General features: G+C 35.1%; 1 protein-coding gene across 3 annotated transcripts in view; it reads left to right on the top strand.

The window, feature by feature from the left end:
* Far1 (fatty acyl-CoA reductase 1) overlaps positions 1 to 19,435 on the top strand; it is a 50,552-nt gene extending 31,117 nt beyond the window's left edge. For 2 of the 3 annotated variants that reach the window (XM_085692933.2, XM_085692934.2), the window contains 8 exons: positions 1,144 to 1,321; positions 2,250 to 2,294; positions 2,411 to 2,529; positions 3,080 to 3,147; positions 4,630 to 4,801; positions 12,996 to 13,125; positions 14,709 to 14,836; positions 16,619 to 19,435. In XM_085692933.2, coding sequence (XP_085549059.1) covers positions 1,144 to 1,321; positions 2,250 to 2,294; positions 2,411 to 2,529; positions 3,080 to 3,147; positions 4,630 to 4,801; positions 12,996 to 13,125; positions 14,709 to 14,836; positions 16,619 to 16,781 — 1,003 coding nt within the window. In that variant the 3' untranslated portion in view covers positions 16,782 to 19,435. Of the gene's footprint in view, positions 1 to 1,143; positions 1,322 to 2,249; positions 2,295 to 2,410; positions 2,530 to 3,079; positions 3,148 to 4,629; positions 4,802 to 5,105; positions 5,278 to 12,995; positions 13,126 to 14,708; positions 14,837 to 16,618 lie in introns of all 3 variants that reach the window. The other variant, XM_087908545.1, reaches the window with a different exon arrangement.
* Positions 19,436 to 20,131: the final 696 nt, after the last annotated feature.

Raw genomic sequence — 20,131 nt, 5'->3', positions numbered from 1 at the left:
AGTTTTCAAAACTCAATCTCCATTGTAGTTTTTTCTCAAACTGTATTTGCCTGTAGTTTAATGTTCTTACTCTTCCACATACACAAAGTACTTCCATATGTGGGAGAATTTTAAGCTTCTCTAGTTATTTTTATCATTAGATTGTAGCAATATACAGAATCTATTTGAGTGCTTAAGTAGACATGAAGGACAAGTTTCTAGAAACAAGGACATAGCACCTTAGAGAAAAATAAGGAAAGATCATTGACATCACCTATTTGGTCATGGTCCTTCTTACAGGTGATCTTCAGAAATGGTAAGGTCAGTTAAGAGATGACTGAATTGTAGGTTGTTAATTGAATTTTCATAACATGCTTTAATATTTTTATTATTAATCATAGTATTTATTAATCTCTCTTGAGGATATATAATCCCAGTGATTCATCTTAAATATTTAGATTATTAGACATTTTATATTAAATGTGAATATATGTAAATAGCAAATGTGTATATTTAAGCTGTTACTCTATTAGATGGTAGTACATATATATGTTTCTAATGAAACATTTGAGACCTCTGATCTATTTTGGAATTTATTTGGACTTTGGAAAGGAACTCTGATTAAGTACTATATAATAGTACTTAATTACTTCATTTTCGTTTTTGGTAACATCCCCGATCAAAGACACACAAAATATTGAATGTTTAAACTGCATGATAATTTCTAAAGACCCTTAATTGGTTCGGGTCAGTTAAGTTTTCTATCTAAATATGATTTATGAAAGATCTATTGGTTCTTATTTGACATAGGAGTTGGAGATAGTAGACCTATGTTTCATATTTAAAGACACTATCTTTTTTTTAACCTGTTAATAAAAGTTATTGTGTGGCACATGCCTTTTAATCCCAGCACTTGGGAGGCAGAAGCAGGCAAATTTTTGAGTTCAAGGTGAGCCTGGTCTACAGAGCAAGTTCCAGGACATCCAGGGCTACACAGAAAAACCCTATTTTTTTTTAAAAAAAAAAAAACAAGAAAAGAAAAGGGTTATTGTACAATTATTTAAATCAGGGCAACAGATAGGTTTGTGCAAAGTTCAGTTAAGTAGGTTTTTAATCTATGATAAAGTATTTGGATTTTTTTAATGTAATTTCTTTGTTTACCAGATGGATGGATGATGGCCTAGTAAATGATATCACACCAAAATTGATAGGCGACAGGCCTAATACATACATCTACACCAAGGCATTGGCAGAATATGTTGTACAACAAGAAGGAGCAAAGCTAAATGTTGCCATTGTAAGGCCATCGATTGTTGGTGCCAGTTGGAAAGAACCTTTTCCAGTAAGCTCTTTAAAGTTGTTAAGTAATTGGGATTTAGAGTTTTAAGTTCTAACTATATAAAGAGTGGGCATATGATTTAAGAGCTGTGTTATATGCTGAATGTGCTCTACTGTGCAGAGCTGATGAGCATAGAAAGAGATATATTACTCACGCCTTTATCTCTAAGGTGCTTCTGAGTGTATGGAATGTAGAGTAACAGTTTTAATTTCTAGCCGAAAATCAAATCAAAAGTTCTGACATTATGTTTTCAGTAAAGGAGACCATGATTTCATCTGTTTTCAGTGCCAAAAGAAAGTTATGTGAAGTATATCTTTCTATGTGTAGATTACAAAACTAAGAAAAGCATAAGAGATTTCTTTGGTAACTTGCTACTACTAAGCAGGAAAAAGGTGTTAGGATACTTTTAAATCCTTAGAATAAGAGAAGGCAGAAACAAACGCCAGAAAGTAAGCTGATTCAGGAAAAAACCCTAACAGCCCAAGGTCTGTATAAATAGCAGTAAGTGATAGCCTGTCCTTTTGTTGTTTTGATAATTATTCTGTTTTTTTTCTGATTTACTTACTAAGTTTAAGGAACACATATTATTTTCTCTTAATCAAGATACTGTATTAATAAATAGTATAAAATCAAAGGTATACAGGCTTAATTTAGGAAAAGGTATGGAAAGTATACAGTATTTTTCACCTTTGCAGAGATTTAGCAGAGGGAGGTAATACTTTAACGATACTTTGATTTAGTCATTTATTACACTAGAGGAAACTCTTGGGAGATTTTTGGGTACTAAAGCCACTATTCTTCATGGAGTGTAGATCTTTCTTAGGCTTTGGGAGAAAACGACAAAGTGTGTTTGGAGTTAGCACTTTCAAATAATAAATCTACTTTGATAGTAGTTTTAACCTCTTTTTTTTCCTTCAATTTTTGACATTAGGGATGGATTGATAACTTTAATGGACCAAGTGGTCTCTTCATTGCGGTAAATAAACTTTTTGATTTACTTCTTTGATAAAAATTCCTGTATCTTTATACTTAAGTCTATGAATATGTGTTTTGGCTATGTGTCTGAATGTGTTGTTTTTAATTTCAAAAAAGGCAGGGAAAGGAATTCTTCGAACAATGCGTGCCTCCAACAATGCCCTTGCAGATCTCGTTCCTGTAGATGTAGTGGTCAACACAAGCCTTGCTGCAGCCTGGTATTCTGGAGTTAATAGGTATATGAGGCAACGATAATGCTTACTAACTGTGTGGTAACTGAGAGGGAAAAGGAGCTTAACCCCTTAGTCCTGATTGTGCCATGTTAGTAAAGTGTTCTATTAGGATATAGGAAATAGCACTGTCTGTTCTAGTTGCTGAGTAGTGGAAGCAGTAACATGTGGAATCATTAGTGGTGAGAAAGAAATAATGTATTCACAGAATTTACAGGTTTGTTAGGAACTAAAAAACGTGGATGTGTGGGTGGGTGGATGAGGGATCCTGAATGATGATATAAGCCAAACTAAAATAGTATAAACAAGAGATGTTCTTTGTATGTCAACCGTGGCACACTAGAGCAGCTGTAATAATCTCTGAGCATCCTTTTATGGTAATAATAGTATTTGTAACTAAAACCTAAACATTTAAGAAATAATCCCTTAGGGTGCTTTTTGTATAATATAGAATAGATATCCAGCATCATCATGTCTTCCTGCTTTGATAGTACGTAAGACTTAAGATACTTTTGACTTCTCTTATGTTTCTTTGCTTTCGTCTTTGTCTTTGCAGACCAAGAAACATCATGGTGTATAATTGCACAACAGGCAGCACTAATCCTTTCCACTGGGGGGAAGTTGGTATGATTTTATCTCTGTTTTTGAATGTTAGAATGTAAAGCATTCACTGACTGTTTTAAATGAGGCCTTGGGGCTACTGAGTTACAAAGTTATTCTTATTTTAGTTACTGTTTGAGAATAACTACCAATCCTGCCTTGTGAACATCTTTAATGTTTCACAGTGTAAGAATAGCCTGATGTATGTCTCCATCCACCTAGTGAGACCCTAGCTGTTCTCTTGTCATCTGCAACACCCTCATAGACTACCTGTGGCTTGCGGGTAATTCTTTTTTTCTAACAAATAAGACTACATTCTACCAAAGTAAAAGATCTATAACAAATAGAACATTTGTTAACTAGCTCTAAAATAGGCTAGTAAAACTTGATGATCGAAAGCAAACTCATTTTAAATTGAGTCAGGTATAAATATTTATGACTTCCTTTTTTATAATCTATTTTATTTCCAATTGAATTTTTGCTATTCTAAATAATTTTGTTTTTAAAGTAAATTGGTTCTGGAGATCAGTCTACCCCTTTCCTCACCCACCCACCCACAAAGTCAAGCACTTCATTCCTAGTCCTTATTTCTGCTCTGCTTTGGTTTTTTTTTTTTCGAGATAAAAATCACACTAGGTAGCTCAAACTGACCTGGAATTTGCAATATAGTTCTGGCTGGCATCCAACTTTCTATCCTCCTGCCTCAGCCTCCCAAGTGCTGACATTACAGTCATGCACTACCACAGCTAGCTACCTTAAAGCAATCTTACTTGATATTTGTACTAGGGTTTTTCTGTGCCATTTGTATTTAAATTTAAGGATTGACTGTTGAGTATGTAAGAGAAAACTCTATATTGATTTCACAATATTTTAAGTCATGGTCCTTCAGGGATATTGAAGCATCTTAAGTAAGTGAGGTTTTTATATACTTTGTTGTGTTGTACAGTTTTGTGAAAAATCAAATTCCATATTATACATTTCCATTAAAATATTAACATAGAAGATACCAAGTTTGATTGTGTCGATGTTGAATAACCTAAGTAAACTACAGCAGAGGTTATTTTGGGGTTGTTTTAAGCTTATATGATGTGTGTTAATTTGAGTAAATCATTCATAAGCAAAGGATGATGATTTTCCTTTTCTTTTTTAAGTAAGTACAGTAATAAGAATCTGGAAAGAGGAACAGAAAGAAAGAAGCTATCGTGAGAGGTGAAATATAGAGAGTGACATTATAAACTGGCCTAGGTAAAACATTAACAAGATTTTCAGGGTGAATTTTAGTAAAAATTTATTCATTTAATTAAAATACTGGCAGTTTTTAAACCCCTTGGAATCAGCAGTCTAATGCCCATTTCTCTTAGCTATGGAGAATAGAAAAGCTCGTTTTTTAAAATGAATGAACTCTGAATCTTTGGTAAAATATTTTGCATTGTGAAAACATGATTTTTTTTCAAAACTTCATTACATGGTTGTTATCAAAGCTGTTACACAACTTTTCTTCCTCAGAATACCATGTAATTTCCACTTTCAAGAGGAATCCTCTCGAACAGGCCTTCAGACGGCCCAATGTAAATCTAACCTCCAATCACCTTTTATATCATTACTGGATTGCTGTAAGCCATAAGGCCCCAGCATTCCTGTATGATATCTACCTCAGGATGACTGGAAGAAGCCCAAGGTAATGGTGACTAGCTCTGTCTTATCTGTTCCTCTGACTGTTAAACAACCCGTGCTTAACACTGAAATGCTATTAATTCTTTATCTGTTCGTGCTATGATAAGGCTTAATGGCCTTTTGTGAATGAGAAGACTCTTGAATGTAAGACACTGTCAGAAAAGCAAAGGTAGTGCTGTAAGTCAATCTATTTGCTCTTAATTTTGGGTGATAAATTACTGTCATATGTTGAAGTCTAGGTCTAACTTGAGGTTCTTTCTGAATAAAAAATAATATTCAAAATGCTTTAACGCTTATTTTTCCTACAGGAGATTATATAAATCATTTCTTCAGGATGAATCCTTTAAACCAAGTACTCAGGCACCCTAATATTAAGTTCTATACCAACAACCTAATACTCCATTATTGGAAGGGTGTCAGACATACAGTACCTGCATTATTGCTCGATCTTGCACTCAGGTTGACAGGTCAGAAACCGTGGTAAGAAGAATAGCAGTAATACACTATGTATTGGTAAGGTGGTGGAAGCTTGCTGGAGAGACATCATGTCGCTAGCATGAGCTTACCTTTAGAATTACTAACCTGATTAAACACAATCACAATCAAGATGCCAGGACATTTCCTAGAAATTGGAGGTGTTCGGATACCAAGAATGGATCTCATCTTATGGGATCACTGATTCTCCAAACTCCCATTATAGCAGGAAATGTCCTACCTCAGGATTGTCATTGTTATTATAAGCTGAAATTGAGTCCCTCATTCTCCCTTAAAAACCTAGTGCTGAATTTTCTACATGGAATTCAGGGTCAGATATTTTGCTTTAAAGTTGATGGTTTAGTTTCATATGAAAAATATAGGATGATTCTAGAAAATTGCTTGAAATATCTTAGCTACCTATTCAGCTTATAATACGGTAATTACAGTTTTTGACTAATGTTCTAGTTTTAAAAAGTTGGCAAACAGTAAACTTGTTCTTTTCTTATAGTTGTAATATCTTTCTCTTTTCCTTTTTTTCATTGAAACCCTACAAATAAAGTTCTCCTACTTACTATCTTTAGCACATGGTGAAATAGACTACAAAATGTATATTTTTTTAACTACATTGGCACCTTTAATTGGCAAATTCAGGATTTAAGTATTTATGTACAAAGAAGATGATGATTCCAGAACTTCCATCAGCTGCTGAAAAAATAAAAGTGAGGTATTTGCCAGTTATAGTATCTCAGGATCTGAGTTACTTATAGGGAATTTTGGTAGATTGAATAGTTTAGAATGTTAATATATTCACTATTGAACTAAGGGGGAGTGTTGAATAGAACAACTTGCAGAACAAACATTTCAACTTTTCTAAAATGATTTGCAAATAGTTTTGCTTATGTTGACATTTTTCATGGCTAAAAATCAGGTGAAATTAATGATTGATGGTAATGCATACTTATATTAGTAAAGTTGCTATAAATTGGGGCAGAAAAGACAAAACTAGTTCCAAAAAGTAAAAGAGATTTAATACACCGTTTTGCCTTACAAAGAGAATGGGCTAATTCCCATTAATTAAAAGGATTTTTTATTAATTCTTTGAGAATTTCATACAAGAAGTCAATATATTTTGACCATATTCACCCCCCAATTTTCTATACCCACCCTACTCCTCCTGACTTTATATTCTTTCTTTCTTTCTTTCTTTTTTTTTTTTTTCGAGACAGGGTTTCTCTGTAGCTTTGGAACCTATCCTGGAACTAGTTCTTGTAGACCAGGCTGGCCTCGAACTCACAGAGATCCACCTGCCTCTGCCTCCCAAGCGCTGGGATTAAAGGCTTGCTCCACCACTCAGCTATATTCTTTCTTTTAAAATGACCCACTGAGTCCAATTTATGCCACCTACATATTACATAGGTATGGGATGATACACTGGAGCATGTTGGACCTACCAAGGGTCACATGTGTGAAGAAAACTGACTGCCCCTCCACTGACTGCTGTCAGCAGCTTCTCAGCTAGGGGTGGGAACACGTGAGATTCTACCCCGTCCCTCTTAGAATGTTGACTGGCTTTATCTTGTGTATGTCTGGTGAAGGCAATCATAGCTGGGAGCTCAATAAACTTAAAAATAATTATAATAAAAGGAAAAAATCCATAGTTACTAAGCAATACAAAGAAGATTCTGTGTTATAGCAAGTCATCTCAGATTTAGTGATTAAAATAGTCATTGTTTCACTATCTTATGTTCTTTTTCTCATGGGATCAGGAATTTGCAGAGAAATCAGTTTCTGTGGTTTTAGTTTAAGACTTGTCATTTGATCAGATGGGGCTGAAAGAACTGCAGTCGGGTCGGGTTGTGGAGCTGGGTTAGCCAGGAGCTGGTTATTACTGCCTCTGTCTCATCAGCATTATATTTTGTAGGATCTTTTCAAGGCCTAATGGTTGCCTCTATGAATTAACTTTTTTTGCATGGTAGCTAAAGTGTTAGACTTTAAGTAAAGTGGAAGCTAGAAATCCTCCTTTATCACTTCAGCCTGGTTTGTTCTTTGAAATAGGATTTCATGTAGCTCAGGCTAGCCTCAGATTAAAAGCCAGGCGCATAGGCAAATGCCACCATGCCTGATTTGCTTTTATTCACAAGCAAGTCACAAATCCTCCTAGATGTAAAGAAAGGGGGTGCTCTGGAGAGCAGTCAGACCCCAGAAATGAGCAGGTGAGCACAATGACTTTCGGCTATTTTTGGAAAGTACAGCCTGTAGCAGTTAACCTTCTGGCTAAGAGAATTCACATTCTTCTACCTTGAACAATGTAGCCAATTCTTTCCTCCACAAATCCCTATGATATCAGCTGGAAGTTTTGCTATTTAAATCTGATCCAATTACAGATAAGATAGTTTAGAAATGACATTGTAGATTCCATGTCTTATGAAAACCTATAACAAAGCAAATTAGCAGCTGCCCACATATATACTCTATATATGTTGAGAGAAACATAAGATAATAGCTTCAGACAGTGTTGTCAAAAAGAAAAAACGGGGAGGCACGCAGCAATCACTGTTCTATAACAGTTCTCAATTGCAGTTGACAACTAGACTTGTTTCTACATTCTGAAAATTCTCCATTTTTTTTCCATTAAAAAAAATGACCCATGCAAGTTTGAACAGCCTACTCATTCTGCTTCCTGCCCATAAAAAGTTAGAATCCAGGGATCAGGAAACTTTTCTTTAAAGGGACCATCTTGTATACATTTAGGCCGTGTAAGCAATTGTTTTTGTTACTACCAGGCTGCTCTGCTGTTAAAAGAAGGAAAGCAGTCATAGACATGTTTATAAATAATAAACATGATTGTTCAGTAATAGAATGGATTTGGTGTGTGGACTCTTGTTTACTTACTTTTGTTACAGAAACATTTTCATTGCTATATTCTCCCTTTTTATATATATTCATGTGGCTAAAAATTAGGAGTTTCCATTGTATCTTTTCTAATCAGATAGATCAGAGCCTATCACAGATCTCTTTGAGACAAGCCCTTCTTGGGTCTCAATAGGTTGCTGTGGAACATTAACTATAGATACTAAATCTTTGCTTCTTACAACCTGCCATCCAAATAGTAGAGAATGTGGTATCTGTCTTTATAATCTTGAGAGATTTTTGTTTGATCTTTCTGTTTAAAAAATTCCATGTTTGTGTAAGGGTACTCTAAAATCTTAAAGAATGTTGTGTCTCTACCCTGAATTTTATTTATATTCAGAAACTATCTTTTTCCCTTTTGTTTTTATATAATTGATGTGATACAACCTAGAATTTCTGAGTTCTAGACTTAAAAATATCACTTTCTGAACATTTGATTCGTTGCTATTCACAGACTTAGTAATAGCCTGACAATAGGTTAGCATCTGTCTCCTACTGTCCTGTCAAGTCTGTTGCTGCTTCTTACCCTCCTATTGGATTGCCTACTGTCTTCCTTTTAATACATTCTTAGTAAACTGGTTAGCTGGTGATTGCAAGGGTAGCTACCTAGCATCAGTGGAGTGGTCCACTCAGCTTTCAATGCAAGAATCTTGAGAATTCCCAGCTTTCCCATGTGCTTCTCCTAGCTTGCTGTGTGCAGCAGTTTTTCTGTGCAGTAAACTATGCCAAATACTTTCTGGGGGAAACTGCAGCTCAGCTGTGCTTCCTTTACCTAACACTGTTCTGCCATTATGAGCCAATGGCTCAGGACTTGCATGCTAGCACTTGCGAGCATGAATGACAGGCATGCAGTGCCATAAGAAAATTGTTTTATAATGAATTCCTGACTAGCCTTTTACATTTTCTCCAAATTTCATTCAGACACTTTACTTTCTAAGATCAGCTTGTCTTCATTCAAGAAATCTTGACTAGATTAAATTTTAGGAATTCAGGTTTGGTTTTTGTTATCTTCATGTTACTGTAGCTTCAAGTTGTATAAAGCGTCCTCTATTTTTCTTTTCATGGCCCTTTCAGATTTCGGTAAATGATCTCAAAGGTCATAACAGAGTCTACCACCGAATTCTAAAATGCCACAAACCTCAGCTTTGTATTATTGTCAGTCCTTCCCAGTACTAATATGTCTTACTCTATTGCATGACAAGTCATTATGTAACCATAGTGTCTCAAAGCAAGTTATTTTGTTTATGTGTCACAACTTCTGTGAGTAAGGAATTCTGGAGAGGTTTGGATGAGTGGCTGTGGTTGAAGTAAGTCTGTAACATGAGGGCCAGGCTTGTTGGGGTTTCTGTGTATCTTTATCCTGCCCAGTTCCCACAGATGGCATGTCCCAAAGAAATAACACAGAGAGTCTGCATTAGATATAAACTGATTGGCCCATTAGCTCAGGTGTCTTACTAGCTCTGGTAACTTATATTAGCCCATTATTTTTATCTATGTTAGCCACATGGCTTGGTACCTTTTTCAGTGGGGGCAGGTCACATTCTGCTTCTTCTGTGGTCTCGGCAGGACTGGGGGAAGAGCTTACTTCTTCCCAGAATACTCCTGTTCTCATTGTACCACCTCTACTTCCTGTCTGGTTTTCCCACCTATACTTCTGCCTGGCTATCGGCCAATCAGCGTTTATTTAAAATGTAATTGACAGAATACAGAATTGTCCCGCACCAGTAAGTCCTTAAGGTGTGATCAGACAGGAACCAGAACATATACACTAGAGTGAGTCATTAAGGGAGAGAAAGGGTGCAGAGTAGCTAGGCAGCTTTCTCTCTTCCTTTAGAATTAGACTCTTCATGTGTTGTCTGCACGTGGTCTGGTTTGAGATTCCTTGTAGCATGACAGCCTCAGGGGTCATTGGACAGGATTCAAAGTGACTGAAGTCTTCAAGGGTGAGTATGCAAAGAGCAAGAAAGACTACTCTTAGCACCATTCTTACTTCTGAAGTCAACATTCTAATGTCTTCCCCTTGTGATGACAAGTTAATTCCAATGTCTTCCCCTTGTGATGAGAAGTTAATGTAGGTAACAGTGTAATTTACTTTGTAGGATCTATCAAAGCAGGAATAATCTGAGACCTCTGTAAGTGTATAATATAAAAGCAGCAAGGAGTAGGGTATGGTGCTGCAGACTGTAATTTGAGTCCTCAGGAAGCTGAAATAGGAGGATTTCCACTAGTTTGAGGCCAGCCTGGGCTACATAGTTGCATAGGCCAGCATAGAATGATTGAAACCCTGTCTCAGAAAAACAATTAAGTAAATAAGTAAATAAAAGCAACAAGGGATATAAAAGTTTACTTAGGTGATGTACACGTTAACTTAAGTCGCCTAGTTTATTCTTTAGATATTTGCCTAGTCAAGAGTAAGTGAACACTGTGTTACACTTTCTGTAGACCCTAATATAATACCTCATTCTACATTAAACTAATGCTGTTAGTTCATGGAATCCAGTTTACTCATTTACATGATTTTGAGTGTCAGCTAGATAAAATCTGACTCATTGTATATTTTGAGATAATTATGTTCCATTTCTTAATATGTGGATTCTTGGTTAAAGGGAAAACGAGGGTACATGTAGAATCATCATTAATTATTCTACATTTAGCATATGTCATTGTTGAAAATAGCATATTTTAAAAAGTTACTTCATGTTTGTTGTTGTTCTGTTTAACTTCTCTGAATCTGACATTTTTCATCTACGTGATTCTCACCAGGAGACATTTGACAATATTTGGAGTTGGTCATCACAATGGGGACTGGTGTGCTTTACCTCAGCCCCAGTAGACTAAGGCCATGGGTACTGCCAAGTATCTTAGTACATAGATACTTTTATTTGTGATAGCTAAGGTTGAGAAATCCTAGATTAGATGATTGTTAAGATTTGGCTGTACTGTAAATTGTGATTAATTATATTTTATTAATTCTATTTTAGAAGTTGTCATAGTAAAGAATAAATACATCCTCAACAGGTACCAGACAGTATAGTCACAGCATTCACTATGACATGTTAAACCAGAGCGATGGTACAGTTCCAAGTGTGCTTCACTTTACCAATATCCTGATGATAATTGTCTGCACTTTCTCATGTGTATGAATTTTCAACTCTTCTAACCTCTTCCCTCTGTTTTGTGGGGTTTTTGTTTGTTTGTTTTTGTTTTGTCTTGAGACAGGGCTGAGTTATAAACCAGTGTAGCTCCACATTCATGGCAGTTTTCCGGCCTTACCCTCCCAAGTGTGGGATTACAAGCATGCTTGAGCTACCATGCCTGGCCCCTCTCGGTTTTTTGTTTTTTGTTTTTGTTTACTTTTAAATAAGAAATGTTCTTTGGATGACTGAATCAAGGATTGATTTTAGGGCAGCTATTGTCACTTGAATGATTCCACACATGAGATTAGGCAAGAATGGACAGTTAAGGAGTCAGGAAGAAAAATGATTTAGTAAAATACTCATTGGAAAACGGTGTGAACTATGCATCTTTAGGATGAAATTAATGTATATTATACTGCCTGTGATACTGTGTTGATTGTTCTAGATTTATTATATCTTTAAAGAAATTTTTTTTTTAGAAAAATCTTGTTCATTAAAGGAAAGTTCCCTAAGTTTTAGCTATATGTTTTTAAATCTTTATCTAGATATAGCTTTGGATGTTTGATAATTCTTTATATGTTTAATGAAGAATTTAGTTTAGAATTCCTTAGTGAATGAAGTAGTTTTTCTTTACATTATTCATATTGCCTTATTTCCTTCAAGTATTTTATTCAAGTTTCTTTTTAAATGTATTAAATGTTATCATAGTTTCTTGGCTAATGGTACTATTTTTATTTTCTTTATCATTTCTTATATTCTGATTTTTCTGCCATGTCCTCCATTTGTAAAGCTCCTAATTTGAGGTCTTTCTAAATTTCATATACTTTTAGCTAATCCTTTTTGTGGGAATGTAAATGGATTTTTTTTTATTTCTACATGAACTATTTTCCTGTTTTTTTTTTTGTGTGTGTGTGTATGTAATTGATTCAGAGAGCTCTTTCTTAATTACTGCTTGGATTAGTACTTTGATATCAATGACTTATGCAAGTGATAATAAATATATTGTCTGATAAGATTAAGGTTCCTTGCCCTTTAAAAGGAAACAAAGAATTATACTGTTTTGTTTCTCTGAGGAACGACATGGGTGAGGCCTGAGCAATTAAGTGTTTCAGAAAGTCCTTGGCATTGGTCATTGATGTCACAGCACGTTCAGACAATCAGGAGCGGTGCCAATCACTGTTGAAGAGAAAGTTCTTGTATTTTTTTAATAGAGTAGACTAAATGGCAGAGGAATATTTCTGTTTGTCTGCTTCAGTGATGCTGAAGTGCTGGGATTATAACATAGTTGTGGAAACTGTGTTAAGGGTTCTTATTAAGGACAGGTTAGCTAAGAAGCAAAGGGAGTCTAAACTGAATCTTTTTGACTTACGTGATATATAGAAAATTTGAATTTAAACTTTAGTATTGCATATGCTTTGAGAATTAATTCTGTGTCAGCAGAATTTTGTGCAGGTGATATTAAATTTCCTTTACTGCTACTTCCAATTTGCTTTTTCATTTTGGATTTATAATTTATGCTCCCAAGATGCAGAAATATTCTGATTCTCTGCTATTTTGGTACACTTACTGAATTACAGTTGGGAGTAAGTGGTTGGGACCGTGGTGATAATGGGATGATTTTTTTTTTTTTTACCCAGTCTAGATATGAACCTCTTGTTTTTTCTTGAAATACAGGATGATGAAAACAATCACCCGTCTTCACAAAGCCATGGTGTTTCTTGAGTATTTCACAAGTAACTCTTGGGTTTGGAATACTGATAATGTCAATATGTTAATGAACCAATTAAACCCTGAAGATAAAAAGGCAAGTATTTTCTGTTTTGGGTTAGAAAATATGTAACCAGAAAACAGCCTGAAATCTAGGCATTTCCCATAACCAGCACGTAAATCAATCTAATTATATTTTTCATTATTTAATTTTAATTATTTATAGAGGTACAATTTGCTTTGTCTTAGAATTGATAAAGTATTTGGGAATATCAAAGACTTTCTAAAGTACAATTGAGTTGTTAATCCTTTCTTCCACAGGTTGAGTTCAGAGAGAAATTTAGCATCTTTATGGGTCTTATGTTCAGGATATCTTGTTTTTTCTGATCCTTTTTTTTTGGGTGGTGGTGGTGGGGCTCTAATTGCTTTTTCGTATTGTATGGTCTTTGCCATTCTACTCTGCTTGTTTGAAAATTAAGCTGTATTCCTTCTGAAGTTACCTCAGATTTTGTTTGTTTTGTCTCATTATGTACCTCTGGCGGGCCTGGAACTTAACCATGTAAATCAGGCTGGCCTCAAACTCACAGAGATCCTCCTGCCTCTGCCTCCTGAGTGCTTGATTAAAGACCTGGGCCACTACTACCCATCTACCTCATATATTTTAGTGTGTATATCTGTCTTAAATACATCCCATTTCCTCCTGTTAGAAGTATAGCAGTGCTAAGGATTAAACCTAGGGCCTTATTCTCAGTCCCGTCCTTCTTTTGGTGGTTAGAACCTTAGCACGGCTCTGACAATATCTCCAGCTCACCAGCCATGTGCTTACATATTACTCTACTTCTCCAGTTCAAGCCCCACAGTTAGGGGACAGTTGCTCTATCTGTTTTCATTTTTAGAGCTTCTCTTTATTATCATTTTCTTTCTGTCTGGTGTGTTGTTTAGTACACCAGAATATGGCTTAATTAAGAGAGTGATCATAGCGAAACTTTCAGATTTTGATTGTCTGTCAGTCTTTATTCACCCTAAGTGGCTTTTTTTTAACACTATTTCAGCATATTAAAGATTATTTTATGTTCTGTCTATTTTGTTACAGTTGAAAAGTCAGTTATTTGTTTCTCCTTGCTCTTTTCCAGGTTTTTTACATGTTTGGTGTTCTGAAACTTTGTTTAGGCTTTTTCTATCTGTAGATGGCTGTCTTTCTGCAATTTGGGAAAATCCTTAAACACTGTTTCTTCAGATGCTACTATCTCTCTCTGGTCTTAATCCTCTCACAGAATGGTTTTGTGGTAGACCATGGTGCCCGTTTGTTATTTTAACTAAATATAAAGACTGGCTTCAAACTGGTGACCCACCTTCCTACTGTGTGCTGGCATAATAGTGTGTGCTGTCATGCTCTGCTTGATTTTTCTTGATGTCAGAAATATTCTCTAGAAAAATTAATCTCTTCGCTGTAGAAAATATACAGAAGAGAGGGGAGGTTAAGATGAACAGGAACTTGAATATATGTCAATTCCTTTGTGAAGTAGTGAAAAGCACAGAAATATATTGACAGTAGAAAAAGTAATACTATAGTTAAGTGTTTTATAATCGTTTCATTTGAGATTGTTCTTCAGATAAGCTGAATTTTTTGACAAATTATAAAAAAAACTATCACAGCAATCACTTTTTTTCTTACCATAGACCTTTAATATTGATGTAAGGCAGCTACATTGGGCAGAATATATAGAGAATTACTGCATGGGGACTAAAAAATATGTGTTGAATGAAGAGATGTCCGGCCTCCCTGCAGCTAGAAAGCATCTGAACAAGTAAGTTTGTCATGGGCTTGTTGCACATTTTCTCTTTCTTATAAAATATTCCAATTTGTTTTGGTATAAGAGTATTCTGAATAACAATGATGTATTATATTTAAGAATAGTGCTTAGCTTTGGATTTGTAATTATGTGGTATTTAAGATTATTAAAGGACTGGCGAGGTGGGTCAGTGGTTAAGAGCACCAGCTGCTTTTCCAGGGTCCCAGAGTTTGATTCCCAGCTTGCATGGTGGATCACAACTATTACTCCAGTTCTGGAGGATCCCACCCACACCATCTTCTGGCTTCCATAGGTACTAGGCATACACATGGTACCCAGATATACATGCAGGCAAAGTATCCATACACATAAATAAATAAAGACTATAAAACTTACTATCTTCATTTGAGTGTATTCTTGAGTATGAACTTTGGGTAAATTTTAATTTTGAAAATCACTATTTACCTTCAGTTTCTATTGAAAAAGTAAAACTACTAGCAGAAAATGAGAATATTGTTTGAACCAAAAGTTACTTATATATAGTTTTTTATTTTTAAACTTACAGCACAGAGTAATGGTGTTTTTACTTTTTTAGTCAAAGTAGTACATGCTGTTTTAAAACATAAATTCAGAAAACAGAGGAGTCAGAATCAGCTATAGTCCCATCATTCAGAGATTTAAGTATTACTAAGGGTCGTCTCATTTGGGGTGTGTGTGTGTGTGTGTGTGTATGTTTTCTAAGACTCCTGTTGTTCACTTGCTAAGGTCATAGCACTATGGATTTTGCAAAATGCTGATTTTATTGATGAGGAAACAGGTTTGCAGGATCATATTTTACTAACTGTAAGGAAGTTAGAACATAGATGTTTTAACTACTTATTTAAAGCTGCTGTCACTACTTCTACACCTCATTGCTGTACTACAGTCATGTCTTGGACTGCATGATTAAGTTATTGGAATTTATTATAGTACCTGCCTGAAGGGTTAAATTTCTTCATGCAACCATGAAAAGCCATCAAAAATGTTGAGAAACAAGAACAAAGGAACATACTTGCTGATCTTTGAGAGCAGAAAGGTTCTCTATGGAGCTAATGCTATCTTATTCTTAGATGAGGACTTATCAGTTGTCTTTTGAGTTTTGGGACTGTTAAACTCTAGAAACTCAAACATATATCTGTTTTACTTCCAGTTTTGATTGCTGGCTTGGCTTCCTTCCTTCCTTCCTTCCTTCCTTCCTTCCTTCCTTCCTTCCTTCCTTCCTTCCTTCCTTCCTTCCCTCCATCCCTTCTTCTCTTCCTCCTTCCCTCCCTCTCCCCATCCAGGTTTCTCCCACTCCTCTTTATTTCTGACAGGACCTCATTCTGTAGCCCAGGCTGATCTTAAACTTAGGATCTTCTTGCTCAGATTCAGCCTCCCAAGTGCTAGAATCCCCAGTTATGATGCCACCATGCTTGACTTAACTTGCAGTTTGTTGAAGCCTATCACAGGAATGGGTACAAAGCGATTGCTCAGTTTAATTGTTGTTTACTAAGTCTTTAGTCCAGGTACACTGACATGAAAAGACTTTGCTGTACACCCCATTGCTAGAGTAAGGCATTGATATGCTGTTCAGGTGCAGACAGGCATGTTTGAATTGTGCTAACTTGAATTTACTAACTTTTAGTTTAGCTTTCAAATGTTGAAAGTTAAAAGATTGCTTAGAACGTTGATTAAAATTATAACTACTAATTAGCTGCTATCCAAAATAATGATTTTATTCTAGAAAATAGTTAGTGTGTCTTTTGATTTGCTTTTCAGGTTGCGGAATATCCGTTATGGTTTCAATACTATCCTTGTGATTCTTATCTGGCGCATTTTTATTGCAAGATCGCAAATGGCAAGAAACATCTGGTACTTTGTGGTTAGTCTGTGTTACAAATTTCTGTCATACTTCCGAGCATCCAGCACTATGAGATACTGAAGACCAAGAATTTAGCATTAGAACATCTATGCATATGGTGATCTAAATGCACAAAACGTAAAATGTACCTAAGTCATCTCACCTTTTGTTAAGAAATTAAACCATCTTAAGTTTGAGCGTGGAGTAAATTATGGTCCATTTTATGTAACATTTTAATGTTTATGCTCAAAATCTAGTGAACACACTGTGGTATGCCAGCTCAAATCTGCAATACCCACTCAAACTATGACTTAACATTTTGATCTTTGGAATGCAGAGGGTAGAAAGAGGGAAGAAGTGGGACTATGGGAACATTGACCAGTATAACTGTGCAGTTCTGGAACATACTAATTAAAACATGCCTTAACATGCAGTCCTAATATTCAGTGCAATGGGAAGTGTGCAGAGAGGAGGCCTAGCTAAATTAGTTAAGTATTTGATTTGATTCTTAAATGTTAGATTTCTTTTTTTAATCAGATGAGAGGTGGGTTTTAGTTTTGTTAAGACCACAGCCATGTATTTTTTCTTCTTATAAATTATAGGTGGTAGCATATATAAAGACTTGTTCTAACTTTCTTTCTGATTAAATGTGTATTGCATATCATTTTCCTGCAAGTAATCAGTTGCTCTTAGGATCAGAAGGTCAAATATTATTCTACAGACACTAATGGATCTAAGTGAATTTGAGAATCCGGATCAGTATATGCTCTGTGCATTTGAAGCAAAGTGAAAACATGCACAATAAACCTGTGTTAGTATCAAAAGAATAGGAAAACTTTTTTCTAGTCTACTTTTTGATCAAATGTAACTCTAGTGAGATATGTTCTCATTTTGAAGAGGAATTCTTGAGACTTGATTGGAGATGGGATTGGGGAAGGATTTGTCACATGTGTTCTCTCCTCCCTTACAAATTTTCTCGCAGAATTCACCCCGTCTTGAACATGCATTATTCTGAAGGAATGTAGTTGCAGCTTTTAACATTAAGAAAATGTCCTCATGTGTTTACCAACACATACTAATTTTGACCTTGAAAGCTGAATTCCTTAAAAATAAATAATGCATAAGTATGTGTATAAAATTAAATAAAGGATTTTACCATGTAAAGTAGCAAACTTTTGAATGAGTATCAAGTCATCATTTCTTTGCATGTTGTTTTAGCTTTAGAAAGACATGCGTTATAGCAACAAGTAATAGCAAGAAAATTGATGTATATTTATTGATGCATTACAATTCCCTTTAAATCTTACTAGTTTGTTACTATTTTATCATATATTTTCTTTAATTACTTACTTGTTCAGCACAACACTGTTATAATTAAGCTGATCAAGTTGTACTACATTTAAATCATCAGCAGTGTATCTTGAAAGTGCTTAATGGGGTCAGTTCACAGTACAAAAAAATGAAATGTAACTTTACATTTTAATTTTTTGTCAGTTGAAATACAGTGTAGAAGAAGTTTATTTTGCTATTGTGGAAAAGCAAAATGTAAGGAAACCAACTTTTTCCATGCAGGTGTGTAGTCTTGAAAAGGAAAAAAAAATGCTTCTGTGTTGAAGCCAGACTTTGTGTAGTAAAACTTTTAAACATAATTTTAAAAGAAGTGTGTATGTAAATATCTATGTATTCTTTGGAATGATACTGAAGTCTCTGGTCTAGGACCATGCCTTGTGTAAGGTATGAGAGACCATGATAGTGTGTGAAAATGGGATAAATGATGCCTATAAGGTGGCCCACATAATATACATTGAATACTCCATGTCTCCAAACACATTTCCATGCTGTAATAACAACACACTAACCTTTGTATGATTTTTGTACATCTGCCAAATATACCTAGAATCTGGTGAATTGTCTTTGGGTCTCAGAAAAGAATCAGGTGCAATGTGAGCAGGTCTGTAAAGTGAATCAACATGTGTCTTCTGTTTATTGCTCTTGTCATCTAATTTAAAGCAGTGCTGACTAGGGCTATGCTGAGGTTACAAATTAATTTTGTGTATTTAGAATCCTGTTCTCAAAAGAAAGGTAATGAATAAATGACACTCATTCTGGAATTTACAATTTTGAAATTAGTATGGAGAGATTGTCAGTCCTCACAAAGTATGCTTTGAAGTCAAGTCATATTTAAAGGATTTGTAAATGTATTTTGTTTGTTTGTAATTTGCTAGACAGTATTTTTAGTTTTGATTTTATTTTCCATAGAGATTATTTAATAGGAAAACCTGTAAAATAAATTTATTTCATTCAACTCATTTGACAAAACTGTATTCTAAACCATTTGGGGGTTTTTCATTATCTTTCCTTCTCTGAACTCTGGCATACATATTTGTACACTGTAATGTCATTGTAACCATTTAATTGCCTTGGCAACGCTAATGTATCTTAAAGCTTAGTGCAGATAAGCATGAGCAGGTGGTATGTTGTTTGACTTAAGGGTGACGTAGAATAAGCGTTCCTCCAGTCTGCCTGATGAAGCTTGGAAGCGGGAGGGGACTCTCCCTCTCCCTTCTCTCCTTTGTGTTTGTCTATAGGAACTGATGGGAAAACTTTGTTTTGTGTTTTGTTTGTTTGTTGTTTTAAGTGTAAACTGATAATCTTTTATAAGAAGTAAATAGAAGCATTGGGTGCCTTTGTTTGTAAACCAAAAAGTAATAAATGAACCCTATATTTCTATTCTAGCATCTATTGTATTTTTACATTGTGGAAATCATCCATGAGTTACCATGACTAAGTAGTTCTGACCATTTCATCTTTCTTAGGTGTCCTCATTGATTCTCAGCATCTTTTTATTTATATCGGAGTTATTCACACAGTACTTTAGAGGAAGCATGTAGGCATAATAAACAGTTAAAATATTTTTATACAGCAGTTAATAATGAAGCAGATGTTTTTTGTTTTTAATGTAAACAGAACCAAGAGACCACCAGCACATTCCTAGGGCAAATCACGTCATGTTTATAGATTCTTCACCAGTAATTGATCTACTTTATTAAAAGGATTACTCATTTTCACAGAGATTGAGTGAACCACATAGGGGAGGATGAGAATGCATCAGGGTAGGGTTGCAGTGTAAATGGTTTTGTAAGCATGGCTTTCTAGGCCAGCTTCCAACTCTGCCTTGAAACCGTTTGCACTGACTTGTTCTGCTTTGAAAAAAAATTCTAACTTTGCATGAGAAGCTTAGAGAAAAGGGTGTATGCTGCGTAACATACCTTGGGAATGGGTTTCACAGTCTGTTTAAATGTATATGAAATATTTTCTTAATAAAGAAAATTTGAGCAACATTGTTTGATGTGCTCCTTTTGTAAGTTGATAAGTTCAAAATACATTTGCTTTTGAAAGCTCCAAGTGGTATATAAGCTTAGTATTTTTCC

The sequence above is a fragment of the Myodes glareolus genome, chromosome 7, assembly GCF_982192425.1.
Source record: "Myodes glareolus chromosome 7, mMyoGla1.1, whole genome shotgun sequence".
Lineage (NCBI taxonomy): Eukaryota > Metazoa > Chordata > Mammalia > Rodentia > Cricetidae > Myodes > Myodes glareolus.
The sequence above is the reverse complement of the archived record's forward strand: the minus strand, read 5'-3'. Positions and strand labels throughout refer to the sequence as shown.